The sequence below is a fragment of the Triturus cristatus genome, chromosome 11, assembly GCF_964204655.1.
Source record: "Triturus cristatus chromosome 11, aTriCri1.1, whole genome shotgun sequence".
NCBI classification, from domain to species: domain Eukaryota; kingdom Metazoa; phylum Chordata; class Amphibia; order Caudata; family Salamandridae; genus Triturus; species Triturus cristatus.
In genome coordinates, this window is record NC_140594.1 from 148,175,275 (window position 1) to 148,191,254 (window position 15,980).

General features: G+C 48.2%; 1 protein-coding gene across 2 annotated transcripts in view; it reads left to right on the plus strand.

Annotated features, from left to right (window-relative positions):
- The window catches only part of RILPL2 (Rab interacting lysosomal protein like 2), a 108,783-nt gene that overhangs the window by 70,045 nt on the left and 22,758 nt on the right, over positions 1-15,980 (plus strand). For both annotated transcript variants that reach the window (XM_085636331.1, XM_085636330.1), the window contains exon 3: positions 11,251-11,364. In XM_085636331.1, coding sequence (XP_085492457.1) covers positions 11,251-11,364 — 114 coding nt within the window. The remainder of the gene's footprint in view (positions 1-11,250; positions 11,365-15,980) is intronic.

Below are 15,980 nucleotides of genomic sequence, written 5' to 3' on the forward strand. Positions count from 1 at the left end.
TAGACGGCTTGCCGAAGTAGAAAGTTCCCAAAGTTTATTAAGATCACGCGTGGATATCCTTGTGTTTATAGGGCGCTTGGGAGCTGAAAGGGGAAACCTATGTACCCGCTGGATTTCCTTATCCCAGTCCCAGTGTACTAGTTCCGGTAGAGAGTTTTTCAATAGGTTTATTGCGAACCCCCTAACATCTTTCCCTTCGATGTTTTCAGGAATTCCCAGCAGTCTCAGATTAGTTCGGCGTCGACGGTTTTCTGCTTCCTCCAGCTTCCACATCACGTCTTTTAGCATACTGTCTTGTGAGGATGCCTGTTCTTTTAATGTATCCACCGTGTTTTCCAGATCTTCTGTACGTTTTTCCACCATGCCCAACCAATATGCGATCTCTGTGCATGTTTTCCCAACCTTGCGCATAGTGCCTTGCAGTTTCTTTGAGGCAAGCCGTGCCTGGCGATTCTCTATCTTTATCTCGTCCTGAAAAGACCTCAAGGATTGAAAGATCATTGACAAAGAGGGCTCTGCGGTTTCATCCTGGGTCTTCTGCGCCCCCTGATCAGGTTTTTGTTTTTTTAAGAGTTTTCCTGTTCCTTCTGGGCTATTGGGGAATAGCATTTGGGTTGCAGAGTAGTCCCATCCAAGTTCTCCTTCTTCGTCTAGGATTTTCTTGTGTCTAGGCTTCTTCCCTTCCGACCCCCGTTTTGTTCTCTTCTTTTCCTCTTGTTGACTATAGTCACTGGTGGAGGTATCCTCGCCTTCCCCTTCACTACTGCTAGAGAGCCCAGTCTCTGACTCAGCTGATTCTTCATTCAGAGAATAAAACTTTTCCATGGAATCTGGGGAGAGATATCCTGCCTCAAAACTCTTCTGTTTTTTTTCCCTTTCATTAATAGCTATCCATTGAGATTCCTCAAGCCCCATTTCCCTAGGCTTGCTGTATCCCCTTTGTTGGACCTAGATTACCCAAGCCCACATATGGTAGCCTGGCACAGTAGTGGTCTACAGCTCAAGGCGTTGGCTAAGTACTTACAAGTCTTACCCACAGTAACACAGTGATGAACCACTAAAATAAAGACACAACACCTCTGTTTGGAAAAATACCGTTACCTTTTATAAAAATAATATACTTTCTTGTTCTTGTTTAGAATAAAAGCCGTGTATAATTAATTTATACAGTTCTCATAGATTTCAAATCACATTCAATACTTTTCCCGGTCAATATATGAGATTCAAAGGTACATTACATTTGTGCTAAGTGGCTGTCTATGGTACAATACACTACTCCACTATGAGGTTACAGATAGGAGATTGCACTCTACAGTTTCAATATGTTATTTAACCACTCTTAAGCAGGTACATTACCCCTCAGCTCTTAGCCTTCTTCTCAACTCAACAGACCTCTACCACAGGGGTGGATCTTCTCAGCATAAACCCCCAGCCATGTGGCTAAAAGAAGACAAAGCAGAATCAACAAGGTTCCCCCCTGGTCAATTCACAGGCTGCACCTTACTGGTGGAGGTTCTACTTCCTCAATTAATAACAGGCTATAAGGGTTTTTACTAGTGAGCCTTGTAATTTTCCCTGCACACCGCTCTCCCCCTCTTATCTAGTTAGGAGATAGATTTTAAGTGGTCTGGGCAGTTCTGTAACTCAGTTCCTCGTATGTAGTTCTGGCGGCTTTCAAGTCAATTGCCTTGTTTTGAAATCCCCCGCTTTGATGTCTTTAGACACCCGATGCTTCCGCCTCCTGCTCCCTCTCTACCCGGCTTACTTTTAGGCTCTGGTCAATGCAGCTGGTGTTGCCCGGGTCACGCGGTGCCAGGGAAGTCTTCCCGCAGATGTCGAGGCGTGTCAGAGAAGCCTACCTCAGACCGAGGCGCTTCACAGAGGTGACCGATGCGGCGCTTCTGCCTCTTCGATGTTACCGCTGGCTGGAGCTTTGCCTTGACGCACCTCCGATGACGCGACCGGCCTCTCCTGACTCCGCCTAGCGTCCGCCTCTTTCGACGCGCTGGGTCCTTCTTGCCGGTTCCGGCTCTGCGCACCTCGTCCGATGCGACGGCGTTCCTCACCACCTCGCAGGCGATCAGCTGGGCTCTGCTTCGCTTCCCGCCTCTTCCGGCGCCTCAACGGAGCTCTTCAAATGACGAGGCAAGACAGATGGGCTCTCCCTCTTCCGATGCCCTCACGTCAGGAAATGCTCTCGGCGGCAGCGTCGCTTCCAGGTAGGGACGACAGCTGGTTCTGCCGCTTTCACCCACAGGGGAGGGTGTTGAACTGGGGCGCTGCAGTCACGCGTATCTTTGTCTGTTACCCCCTGAATCTAGGGTCAGTTAGCTTGGGCTGGGTCTCAATTGTACTCTATACCCACGACCTTCAGGATGGGTCGAACAGATCCCTGGTAGCCACACTTCAGGGATGTCAGTCCTTAACAGACTCGTCGCAGAGTCTCTGATAACTTGAAGATGATTGCTGAAACAGTGGGGTTTGGTCAGCCAAGGTGGGGGCACTTCCCAGTAAAGCGACAGCCGGCCCCGCAGGTCGATCTTGTCACAACTAGTGCACAATCCTCCTCCTCCAGTCGCCTCTCTCCACACTGGTCATTCCAAGAAATGCACAAAATGGCTGCTGGTCACTGGCCTTTTATAGGGTGGCCTGGGACCTGCAGAAGTCACTGGTTGCTTCTAGAAAATTCCCTATGTTAGCCTATGGCCTGTTTTCCAGTAGTGTCCGTTATGGCAGTTGGTGGCCACCATTTTAGGTTTCTGGATGTACCTAGATTTTCAAGGGGCCTGACTAGGCCTCACAGGTTATGAGGGAAAAATGGCGTCATCGCCAAGGAGCACCTAGCCCCCTGACAGCATTGAAAACTCCTGATGGACACATGTAAAAATAAAAATAGAAACCCTGGGAGGCTAAGGGGGACAACAAAAAAATAAATCATGGTGGTTAGAGTCTTCCCAGAAGCAGACAGGTCTAACACGCGTCCCCCCCAGCTGAAAGTGGGGAGAACTACCCAACCCCTTGGGAGTCCTCATCACTAAGGCGGAAATACCTGGATAGACCGTCTGCGTTGGCATGGTCCGCCCCAGGTCGGTGTTCCACCCTGAAGTCCATTCCCTGTAGGGAGATGGACCACCTTAGCAACTTGGGATTCTCCCCCTTCATTTGCATCAGCCAACGAAGGGGGCGATGGTCAGTCTGAACTAGGAAGTGCGAACCAAACAGGTATGGTCGCAGCTTCTTCAGAGCCCAAACCACCGCAAAGGCTTCTCGCTCAATTGTACTCCACCTCCTTTCCCTGGGGAGTAGTCTCCTGGACAGGAAGACCACGGGTTGATCCAGGCCCTCATCATTTAGCTGCGATAACACTGCCCCAATGCCATGTTCTGACGCATCTGTTTGGACAATGAATTCTCTAGCAAAATCAGGGGCCTTGAGAATGGGAGCGGAACACAATGCTTGTTTCAAGGTCATGAAGGCTCGCTGGCAAGCCTCCGTCCAGACTACCCGTCGGGGTTGCTTCTGGGAAGTAAGCTCCGTGAGGGGGGCCACGATAGTGCCATACCCCTTCACGAAGCGACGGTAGTATCCAGTGAGGCCCAGGAAGGCTCGGACCTCTGTTTGAGTCTTGGGGGGCTCCCAGGCGATGATAGCCTCAATCTTTGCCTGGAGGGGCTGCACCGTCCCTCTGCCCACCAAGTGACCTAAGTACACCACCGACCCCTGTCCGATCTGACACTTGCTGGCCTTGATTGTCAATCCAGCCTGTTGCAGGGCATGCAGAACAGCTTGCAGATGCTGCAAATGGTCCTCCCAGCTGCTACTGAAGACAGCAATGTCGTCCAGGTATGCAGCAGAAAAAGCTTCCATTCCAGAAAGGACCCTGTTCACCAACCGCTGAAAAGTGGCAGGGGCATTCTTGAGCCCAAAGGGCATCACCCGAAATTGGTAGTGTCCCTCAGGTGTAGAGAAGGCTGACCTTTCCTTCGCCTCCTCGGTAAGGGAAATCTGCCAGTACCCTGAAGTTAGGTCAAAGGTACTTAAGTATTGAGCAGCTCCCAGCCGGTCAATCAGCTCATCCGCCCGTGGGATAGGATGTGCATCAGTTTTGGTCACTGAGTTCAAGCCTCGGTAGTCCACACAGAATCTCAATTCAGGTGTGGTGCCTGGTGGGGCAGCTTTTGGTACCAAAACCACCGGGCTAGACCAAGGGCTTCCAGAAGGTTCAATCACTCCCAGCTCCAGCATCTTGGCGACTTCACTCTTGATGCTGGCCTTTACCTTGTCCGACAGCCGGTAGATTTTAGACTTCACAGGTGGGCTGTCTCCTGTGTCCACGTCATGGGTACACAGGTGGGTCCTACCCGGGACAAGGGAGAACAGAGAAGAAAATTGCTCCAGGATCTGGCGGCAATCACTCCGCTGTTCAGGAGTTAGGGATGGCGAGAGAATAACTCCCTCCACCGACCCATCCTTTTCTTGGGACGAGAGAAGATCAGGGAGAGGTTCACTTTCTTCTTCCTCTGCTCCATCGGTTACCATCATTAAGACAACCTCGGGCCTCTCATGATGTGGCTTGAGGCGATTGGCATGCAGCACCCTGTGGGGCTGCCTCGGGGTCTTAAGATCCACCAAATAGGTGGACTTCCCCTTTTTCTCCAAAACCTCAAAGGGGCCTGTCCAACGGTCCTGGAGGGCGTTTAGCTCTCCAGGTTCCATCACCCACACTTTCTGTCCAGGCTCCAGTTCCACTGGGTGAGCGTTGTGGTCATACCACTCTTTCATAACTGCTTGGCTGGCCTCCAAGTTGTCTGAAGCTTGCTTCCACAACTTAGCCATTTGGCTCCGGAAGGCCAGCATGTAACTCACCACGTCCTGGGGAAGCTTCCTGGGAGTCTGTTCCCATCCGTCTTTCACCAGGCTGAGAGGTCCCCGTACAGGGTGCCCGTACAAAAGTTCGAAGGGGCTGAAGCCCACTCCCTTCTGTGGCACCTCCCTGTAGGAAAACAAGAGACAGGGTAGGAGGACGTCCCATTTCCTCCGCAGGCTCTCAGGTAGACTCCGTATCATACCTTTCAAGGTTTTGTTAAACCTTTCCACAAGACCATTGGTTTGTGGATGATAAGGAGTGGTGAACCGATAGGTAACGCCGCACTCCTTCCACATAGCCCGCATGTATGCTGAAAGGAAGTTAGTCCCCCTGTTGGACACAACCTCCTTGGGGAAACCCACTCGGGTGAAGATCCCCATCAGGGCCCTTGCCACTGCAGGTGCAGTGATGGTCCTCAGAGGTATTGCCTCTGGGTACCGTGTGGCATGATCCACCAATACCAGTATGAACCGGTGACCAGCTGAAGTTGGTGGATCCAATGGCCCTACAATGTCGATGCCCACCCTCTCAAAGGGGGTGCTAACGACTGGTAGTGGTTCCAGGGGAGCTTTAAGCTTCACTCCTGTTTTCCCACTAGCTTGGCAGGACACACACGTCCGACAATATGTATCAGACGCCACTTTCATTCGAGGCCAGTAGAAGTGGGGGACAAGCCGGGCAAAGGTCTTGTCCTGTCCTAGGTGTCCTGCCAATGGTATCTCATGAGCCAGTTCCAAAAGAAAGGCTCTAAAGCATTGAGGGACCACCAAGGCCCTGGATGATCCATGTCCAGGTGCCTTGGGCTCACTGTAGAGGAGTCCATCCTCCCAGTAAATCTGGTAGCTCCCTGCAATGTTTCCTGCTGCCTGGGCTTTGGCCTGTTGCCGCAGCCCCTCGAGAGTAGGACACTCTTTCTGAGCTTTGCAGAACTCTTCCCTGGAAGGACCTCCCTCCACATGCCATTCAGTAGGGATGGGTAGGTTTTCCAGGGAAGCAACATTCTCCCCTGTGGACTCCAGATCCACCTCCTCAGGTGGCCCGTCTGTCTCACGAGGTGGAGATGTCGAGGCAGGGTCCTCCGGCCTCCCGTCCTTCTCCTCTCTGGCAGCTGGCTGGGCCATTGTTCCAGGCTCCAGCGTAAGCAAACTTCCCCTTCGGGCAGTCGCTGACCTTGTGCTGACACAAATCCAGTCGGGGGGTCCCAGCATCGCAGAGTGAGTCTGGTACTCCACCCTCCTCCAAGCATTGTGCTCCATATCATTCCCCAACAGGCAGTCAACAGGCACGGCAGGGCTTACGGCAACTCGAAGTGGACCTGCAACCCCTCCCCACTCAAAGGGAATCTCAGCCACAGGGTAGTGGCCCAATCTGCCGTCAGCCATTACGGCGGGATGGAGTACATCTGGGATGACCTGCTCTGGAGACACCAGCTGACTCCTTACCATAGTCATGCTGGCTCCTGTGTCTCTCAGAGCCTCCCCTCTACGGCCATTGATGGTGACCCACTGCTCATACTTAATGGTATTAGAGGGCAGCTGGGTCTTGGGAACCATCTCCTTATCTCCCAGGGACACTAAAGTGACACCCGCCCGCTCCCCTCCATTAACCAAAGGCATCTCCTCCCCGAGCACTACACTAGTGATTCCCGGGGCTTTTCCTCCAGTGGGAGGGGGTGGTCTTTTTAGGCATCTCACATCTCCTTTATAGTGTCCCACACCACCACACTCAAAGCAATGAACAACCCTTGGCTGCTGGCTTTGGCCAGGGGTAGGGTTGCGAGGGGGGTTACTCTTGGGGATGAATCCTCTGCCCCTTCCTTGCGAAGTATTTTGTGGCCCTTTTGAGAACTCCCTCTTAGTTTCCCCTCCCTCTTTCTTCTGGGGGGCGCCCTGTCCTTGCTTCTGGGAATTCCCTCCAGTCCCCTTAGTCGACACCCGGGTACTAACCCAGATGTCCGCCTCCTCAGCAAGCTTCCTGGGGCTGGTCAGCTTGCTGTCCACCAAATGCTGTCTTAGTTCGGGAAGACACTTCTCGAGTAGGTGTTCCTTGAGTATGAGGTCATATAGTCCCCCATAGTCCCCTACTTCGCTGCCTCTTACCCAACCCTCCAGGGCCTTCCTGGAGTAGTCCAAGAAATCTACCCAGTTTTGTGTGCCCAGCTTGTAGCTGCCCCGGAACTTTTGTCTATATTTCTCAGGGGTCAACCCAAACTTCTTGAGCAGCGCTGATTTCATAGCCGGATAGTAGGTCTGTTCACTCTGGTCAAGGGCCAACAAAGTATCCCTGCCAGTGGGGGGCATGTATTTGTATAACCCACCTCCCCAGTGGACTTCCAGAATCCCATGGGCCCTCAGCGAAACCTCGTAGGCGGCTAGCCATTTAGCAATGTCGTCACTGGGTACATAACAAACCATAATGTCTTTTGGTAGGTACGGTCTAGGTTCTCTGGTGTTGGTTTGGTTATCGCTGCCACCATTCTCTGGTTTGGGGGTACGTAAAGTCAGGGCTTGCAAATCCATCTCTTTGATGGTCCGGTCATGCTCCAACTTCTTTTCCTCCCTCACCATGTCCATCCTGGCTAGTTCTATTCTCATCCTCCTCTCCTCCCTCCTGTCTTCTAACTCGGCGTCAGTCAGGCCCCTCTCTGACACACTACTGCCCACTCTAGAAGGTGTTCTAGGACCTGTTACAAGGTTCTCCCCTCCCGCCTGGTACAGTGTTGTGGTCTCCAGGACAGTGTCCTTGTCACTCTCTTCAGGATCTACCTCCTCCCCGGAATGAGCCTCTACCCATGCCCGAATACTGGTCAGCAGCTCAACTTTCCTGGCGCCTTTCTTGAAAAACACCCCCTGCTGCTGACACCATTCCTTCAATTGAGGCACAGTATAATTGTCTAGCTCTTCCACATTTATCTCCATTTTTATTCGAAGTATAAAATGCTACACAGGAGAAATCCACAGAGTGACCTGAGGTCAACCTCCACCCACCGCCAGAAGTCAATTTCGAAAAACCAAAAATGTAAATTAGGAGGGCCGCAGGGAGAAAACTCCAGGTGGGGTCTCGTGGTTGGCACTGCATTACTAATAAGTAAGTGTAAGTACAAATCCGCTATCCCACCGCTGAAACACCAATTATGTTGGACCTAGATTACCCAAGCCCACATATGGTAGCCTGGCACAGTAGTGGTCTACAGCTCAAGGCGTTGGCTAAGTACTTACAAGTCTTACCCACAGTAACACAGTGATGAACCACTAAAATAAAGACACAACACCTCTGTTTGGAAAAATACCGTTACCTTTTATAAAAATAATATACTTTCTTGTTCTTGTTTAGAATAAAAGCCGTGTATAATTAATTTATACAGTTCTCATAGATTTCAAATCACATTCAATACTTTTCCCGGTCAATATATGAGATTCAAAGGTACATTACATTTGTGCTAAGTGGCTGTCTATGGTACAATACACTACTCCACTATGAGGTTACAGATAGGAGATTGCACTCTACAGTTTCAATATGTTATTTAACCACTCTTAAGCAGGTACATTACCCCTCAGCTCTTAGCCTTCTTCTCAACTCAACAGACCTCTACCACAGGGGTGGATCTTCTCAGCATAAACCCCCAGCCATGTGGCTAAAAGAAGACAAAGCAGAATCAACAAGGTTCCCCCCTGGTCAATTCACAGGCTGCACCTTACTGGTGGAGGTTCTACTTCCTCAATTAATAACAGGCTATAAGGGTTTTTACTAGTGAGCCTTGTAATTTTCCCTGCACACCGCTCTCCCCCTCTTATCTAGTTAGGAGATAGATTTTAAGTGGTCTGGGCAGTTCTGTAACTCAGTTCCTCGTATGTAGTTCTGGCGGCTTTCAAGTCAATTGCCTTGTTTTGAAATCCCCCGCTTTGATGTCTTTAGACACCCGATGCTTCCGCCTCCCGCTCCCTCTCTACCCGGCTTACTTTTAGGCTCTGGTCAATGCAGCTGGTGTTGCCTGGGTTACGCGGTGCCAGTGAAGTCTTCCCGCAGATGTCGAGGCGTGTCAGAGAAGCCTACCTCAGACCGAGGCGCTTCACAGAGGTGACCGATGCGGCGCTTCTGCCTCTTCGATGTTACCGCTGGCTGGAGCTTTGCCTTGACGCACCTCCGATGACGCGACCGGCCTCTCCTGACTCCGCCTAGCGTCCGCCTCTTTCGACGCGCTGGGTCCTTCTTGCCGGTTCCGGCTCTGCGCAACTCGTCCGATGCGACGGCGTTCCTCACCACCTCGCAGGCGATCAGCTGGGCTCTGCTTCGCTTCCCGCCTCTTCCGGCGCCTCAACGGAGCTCTTCAAATGACGAGGCAAGACAGATGGGCTCTCCCTCTTCCGATGCCCTCACGTCAGGAAATGCTCTCGGCGGCAGCGTCGCTTCCAGGTAGGGACGACAGCTGGTTCTGCCGCTTTCACCCACAGGGGAGGGTGTTGAACTGGGGCGCTGCAGTCACGCGTATCTTTGTCTGTTACCCCCTGAATCTAGGGTCAGTTAGCTTGGGCTGGGTCTCAATTGTACTCTATACCCACGACCTTCAGGATGGGTCGAACAGATCCCTGGTAGCCACACTTCAGGGATGTCAGTCCTTAACAGACTCGTCGCAGAGTCTCTGATAACTTGAAGATGATTGCTGAAACAGTGGGGTTTGGTCAGCCAAGGTGGGGGCACTTCCCAGTAAAGCGACAGCCGGCCCCGCAGGTCGATCTTGTCACAACTAGTGCACAATCCTCCTCCTCCAGTCGCCTCTCTCCACACTGGTCATTCCAAGAAATGCACAAAATGGCTGCTGGTCACTGGCCTTTTATAGGGTGGCCTGGGACCTGCAGAAGTCACTGGTTGCTTCTAGAAAATTCCCTATGTTAGCCTATGGCCTGTTTTCCAGTAGTGTCCGTTATGGCAGTTGGTGGCCACCATTTTAGGTTTCTGGATGTCCCTAGATTTTCAAGGGGCCTGACTAGGCCTCACAGGTTATGAGGGAAAAATGGCGTCATCGCCAAGGAGCACCTAGCCCCCTGACAGCATTGAAAACTCCTGATGGACACATGTAAAAATAAAAATAGAAACCCTGGGAGGCTAAGGGGGACAACAAAAAAATAAATCATGGTGGTTAGAGTCTTCCCAGAAGCAGACAGGTCTAACACCCTTCAATATTCACCTCTCTCTGGGGGTCTCTACAGGGCTCCTCCGGCGACCCCAGGACTTTATTCTCATCGCACGACCCCCAGGATGGCCTCCCCTCCTCCACATGTTCAGATGATATAGCTAAGGGGGAGTTCTGGGGGGTTTCTGTGGAGATTACCTCCTGAATAGCTATATTTTTATCATTTTGTGGCGCAGCAGGCGCTCCCATCCCTTTGTCATTGTCAATAGGGGAAAACATACTGGTGATTGTAACTTGCTTTTTCTCTCCCGACCCCCTCGGCAGCATACCTTTCATATTGGTGGTTTGAGTGCCTTTGGGAGCCTCCGTTTTGTCTTTGCCCTTTTCTTGCTTGCCCCTTTGCTGGCACGAGTATCTATCTTCTTTGGTGCTGCCTCAGTCTTGGAGTCATTCTCTTTGCGGGAGCTATATAATGGATTCAGGCGCACCCTGCCATGACCTCTCTCTTGGCGTCACCGTTGCTCCGCAACCCTAGCCAGCAGCTGGAGCAGATCCTTCCGCTATCCCCTGCTAGCAGAAGCCGAGCAATGGATTCCCAGCGCGTGGAACTGGTTGTCGCGCATCGGCGGCTCTGGGCTCCGTTAGGTCTTCGAAACCACCGTGTGCAGAGAGGATTTGGTAGTCCTCGCATTTCGCGCTCCGTTTTCCTTATCCTCTGCGGCGATTTCTTTTATGATTAGCCTGGTTTATCTTCATCCTGATTCTGCCGGCGGATTGTATTCCATGCCATTCCATGCCGGTGAGCGATGATCGGTGAAGACTCCGGCAGGTAAGCAGAGCGGAGTGGAGGTGAGTGGTGACGGAACTCACTCATGCACCATCTTGCCCAATGCCCTCCGAGAACAAGCATTTTCAATGCAATAGGTCTCGCATTTACGCGAGTTTGAGCTATTGACATTGCAAATAACAATGCCTTTTTTTTGTTTTCGTTTTTAAAACGTAAATAAAAGGGATTGTCATTTACAATGCCAATAGCCTCGCGTAAATGCGAGACCTATTGCATTGCAAATGCTTGTTCTACTGTGGTACTGCCATCAACACACGTGGTATCATATTAATAATGAGATAGCTGAGTGGGCAAACTCAAAGGGTGCTGACACTAGACCACAGTGCACAGGTCCTGTACATTACCCATTCATGGAAAGTAAATGATGCTAACTATCTGCTCTATATTCTTTATATATTGGCACAGTGGCCTCATTGCCCCGAGTGAAGACCAGGCTACAATATTGGAAGAAGAACCAGTTGCACCCAATGCTGCGTTATCAAAAGAAAGTGTTCAAGAAAAATCAATTGTAAAACGTTTGTAAGTACCAATGTGTTTTTCTATACGACCATTCCATGATTTTGCTAAATGTAAAAATAGTAGTCTGTTATTCAATGTTTTTACAACACTGGTACCCCATTGGTTATTTTTTCACTTGCATAAAATACGCCCCAGTTAGTAGTAGTTTTGCAAATAACTTGTAGTAAAAGAAGCCCAAGGGCTGCAATGTATAGCAATAGAAAGCAAATACACCCCAAGTGGCTAGAAGTCCAGAACTATCAGGACTTTAATACCAGAACTACTATCCAGACAGTGTTGAAAAACATGTTAACTTCTACTTTGGTTTTTATGATGGCAATAATGATTTCAGAGATAGGCACACCTTACTTAATCTACCTTTTAATTGATCTAGATGCTCACTGCTAAATTGGTGTAGTGTGGGTGAAATTTGCATGGCCAAATATCCACTTAAAAACCAATAAAGTTTTGTAAGGTGAATTGCTCTGTAGTCCGTTTCAGAACTTGGGCTGTTACAGGATTAGCTGTGATCCTGTCAATCACAAATCCAGTCTCTTTATTTTCATTATTCCTTGTTGCTATACCCTTGTATTATGCATTTTGTATAAAATCTAGAACTAGAGTGATGTACCTGATCTAAATTGTCAGCTGTTAAGCAAAGAGACCATAATATTAATCTCAGTATATCTACTTGACCAATTTATGTGACTCAGCATAAATCACTGTCTCCCCGTGCCATAGATGGAAAAGGCTGGGTCCAAATTGAGTTGGCATGGTGTGCAAAATAACAGTGGACTATGATGCAGTCCGAGATATTACTAGTGAATGAAATTAAGTCAAGCATTCCATCCATTACTTTTTGTATACTTTAGTGTGTCGCCCTAAATTTTTAGGCTATTTATTCCCATACGTGGGTCCCGTGAACACTGTGTCACTGGTACAAGCTATACATGGCTGATGAACCCTATCTAGGGAAAACCTGTCCTGGGTTGCTTGTGTTCTGGTCCAGGGAGGACCTGGCCTGGTAGTTCGCGGCAGGACTATTCCCATTGGAGCAGGGTCAAGACTGATTTGCATCTGGCGGAGTCTAAATTGAGGGGGCAGGATGTGCAAAATATAGATGGACTATGATGCGTCACTGAGTGCTTAAAAGTGTCTGGGACTAATTCAAGCATTCCATCAATCGATTTTTGGATACTTTAGTGTTGCCCCTTAAGCGAAATCGGTATGCCTAGATATGGGTCCTGTGTCACTGGAAACAAACTATACCTGGTTGATGAGCCCTAAACTAGAACAAAACTGATCCTGGGTTGCTTGTGTTCTGGTTCAGTGAGTACCTGGCCTGGCAGTTTGGGCTGGACTGTCCCCATTGGAGGAGGGTCAAAACTGATTTGCATATGTTGGGACCAACCTGAGGTGGAATGATGTGCAAAATAATGACAGAAAGGGTTTCTGCCCAGAGTAATTACCAGCGGCTGAAATTAAGTCAAGCAATCCAGCCATCACTTTTTGTATACTTTAGTGTCGCCCTGAGTGGGAAGGCTATGCCCAGATGTGGCTCCCGTGCACAATGTCACTGGTATCAAGCTATACCTGGTTGATGAACCCTAACTAAGGAAAAACAGTCCTGGGTTGCTGGTGTTCTGGTCCCTCCCCTACATCCAGTCATTTTAGGAAGTGGTATCTCTTGCCGTTTTGTAAAAATGTTCATGGTACTAAATCCTTTACAAGTGGGTTTGACCTCATAAATAAATCTATTTCTGTGTGTGTAAGTCAGGCATGCACCTTGCTTTGAAAATTAGGCCCATTATATTACTTGCATATATACATCCTTGTCTTCAATATTTAAATACATATAGACATAGTATTACTCTCCCAGCTAATAGGAACTATAATGAGGTGAACGTATTTGTAGATAGCCATCTGCTTTGTCTTAATACAGTTTGGGTTCCTCACAATATCAAATAGGTGTAGACCTTAAATTGGAGTACTGATAAGGTCATAAAAAGTTTTGTCAATATTGATCAGTGGTTCTCAAAGTATGACCTGCAGGCCGCTGGCGGCTCAGCACACCTTCTCTTGCGGCCTGCAGCTCTTCCTCCGACCCCCCTGGTAAGTCGAGAGTTGCAGCAGAGAAAGCTGCTGCTTGCTCGCTGTTTTCTTTGTTGCTAGTGTTAGCCATGCAACATTGTTTTGTAATTCAGGGCTTGCTTTCATTAGTTAGTGAAGCTTATTTTATGAGCAGGGCTGAACTGCTCGTAAAACAAGTTGAAATGACTGTAGAAACAAAGCCCAGAAACAACAAGCATTGGCATAGCCAATAGGTCTCGCCATTGGGACCTGATAAGTGTTTAGCCATGCAACAGTTAATGTTGTTGAACCAAGGATATTGTGCTGGATAACTAAACACTTATAAGGTCCCTAAGGCAAGACCTATTGGCTATGCCAGTGCTTGTTCTGATTGTACTGCTTATTTGGAACGTTGAATGATTTCTGATTTGTGACTGGCCTGCAATAACTCTGCATTTAAACCTTTATGGGATTTAATCTGTACCACTTGATTTTGAGATTTTTGTAAAAAACGTTAAACTTTTTCTTCAGATATAGAACTAAATTATTGAGTGGTCCCAGTTACTTATCTTCATACTCTGCTTAACTGCTGTCCGGGAGGGTGCCTTTTTGCGCAATTATTTTTAGTGGGAGCTATGAGGTAAAATGTTGGGTTCCTGAAATTAGGGGTGTCCTAAAATATTGGAGTGCTTTTTCTCCCACAGTCATCCACAGAAATTGTGACCTTAATACCTAAGCATTTGTACAAACATTCGGCAAAGACACTCCAAATAGCGTGAATGCACTGTGACTTTATGCAATGCCAAATATCAACTCAAGGAGTCCACACTGAGAGGTAGCTGCCAAAGGTATGCACAAGTCAAGCAGGTCCACACATGCAAGTGGTGCAGCTTGTAGTGACCTCCCAGATGCACTCAGCAAGTGCTGCTGGTTATGGTTGTAACATGCAAGAATTACACATTTCTAGCAGATTGTTTGAAATCAGTGAAGATAAGTGGAGGCTGACAGGCAGCACTGCCGCTATAGTGCATGACGAGCTAGGAGGGTCTGATTTCAACCGGATGCTGCAAGATCCCACCAGGCAATCCAGATCCTCGAGTGTTGAGCTCTGAGTCTGGGCAGTGGGCCAAAGGTCCTTACGTTCTAATCCAGCATTATTGGTATAGTTAGCACATTACATATTATGTGCACTGTTCAGATGCAGCTGAAGAGGAGAAAGGGCAAAGTGAAGGCAATTCTACTGCTGGGACATTCTGAATATCCCAAGGTTCATGAGCCTATGATTTGCATTTTGGGGGCTTGATTTGGGTGCGAACAAGTCTTTAAGTGAAACCAGTTTTATGTCCAGTTCTTCTATCTCATTCTTTCTCGGGTACAGCTGCATGCATGGCTTTTAGTTCAAAACTGAGATATTCGAAGTGTTATACCCTAGGTCATATGAATACATACAGATGTAAGGGCCCAGTTACTCCTCACAGAATCTAGTTCTCTCACAGATTTCAAAAACTGAGTCTATAATGCTGAAAGTCCTGCTCTGTGAAGTCTGAATCTTGTATGTTACTTCCTTATTGAGAAAGGCTCTGGACTTCCCTCAGAACTGTGATACAATGATTAATTCTCTGTATCATCGAATGTACGAGTAGAAACTGCTGTCTCTCTAATGAATCAACCAATACACCTTAAATGTCTATTTCTTATTTCACCTTTTCCTTTGTGATTTCGGTTTTGGTTTGCTTACACACAACTGGGGTCTACTTATTCTCTACTTGTTCTTTAGTTTGTGTCCTAAAACAAACACTCACAATATTGTTTGTCCACGTAATTTGTGTTTAATAAAATTTGGTTCGGCTGAACTGTAGTTTCTTAGAAAAATACTGGCAGTGCTACTATTTTTCTTACATATCTTCACTGAATAAAACTGTTCGATCCGTGAAACTAATAATTTACTTAAAGTGAGTTCCATTGTGAGCGCCTGTTCCAAGGATTTCACGTGCATGGAAGCCCTTATGCAAATCAAACCACATGCTAAATCAGATGAGCCGGAATACAATTCTGAATAATGACAACTGTGCAACTCCTCCCCCACCCAATTAAAATCCATAGATGGCTTGCTAAACAAGGTCCTGGCATTAACCCTTTCCAAGTCCTGTACAGGCATCATTAGACTTCAGGAGATTTAAAATGTACATAAAACCCTACATACAGTATATGTGAATTCGAAGTTCTACAGTCTGTATCACTGTCGAATTAATAAAATAAAGCCACCAAGTTATTATCTTCAAACTGGAACTTACGAAACCAACAATTTGCCTGAAGACTGTTCCAGACACCTACTAATAGGTCACAGTATTTTAGCACGTCATGATTTGCCACGAGGTGATCATAGATCCGCAAGTAACTAAATGGCCATTCACACATTCAGCTACACACATTTTCAAAGACCTCCTCACACTTTTAGCCACCTACTCCTCTAAACTGACAAACGTTACTGTGCACATTATGTCAGCTGCACTTTCTGAGAGATACCCACGCGCTCAGCCACTTACATCCCCAAGAAGTCATTCACA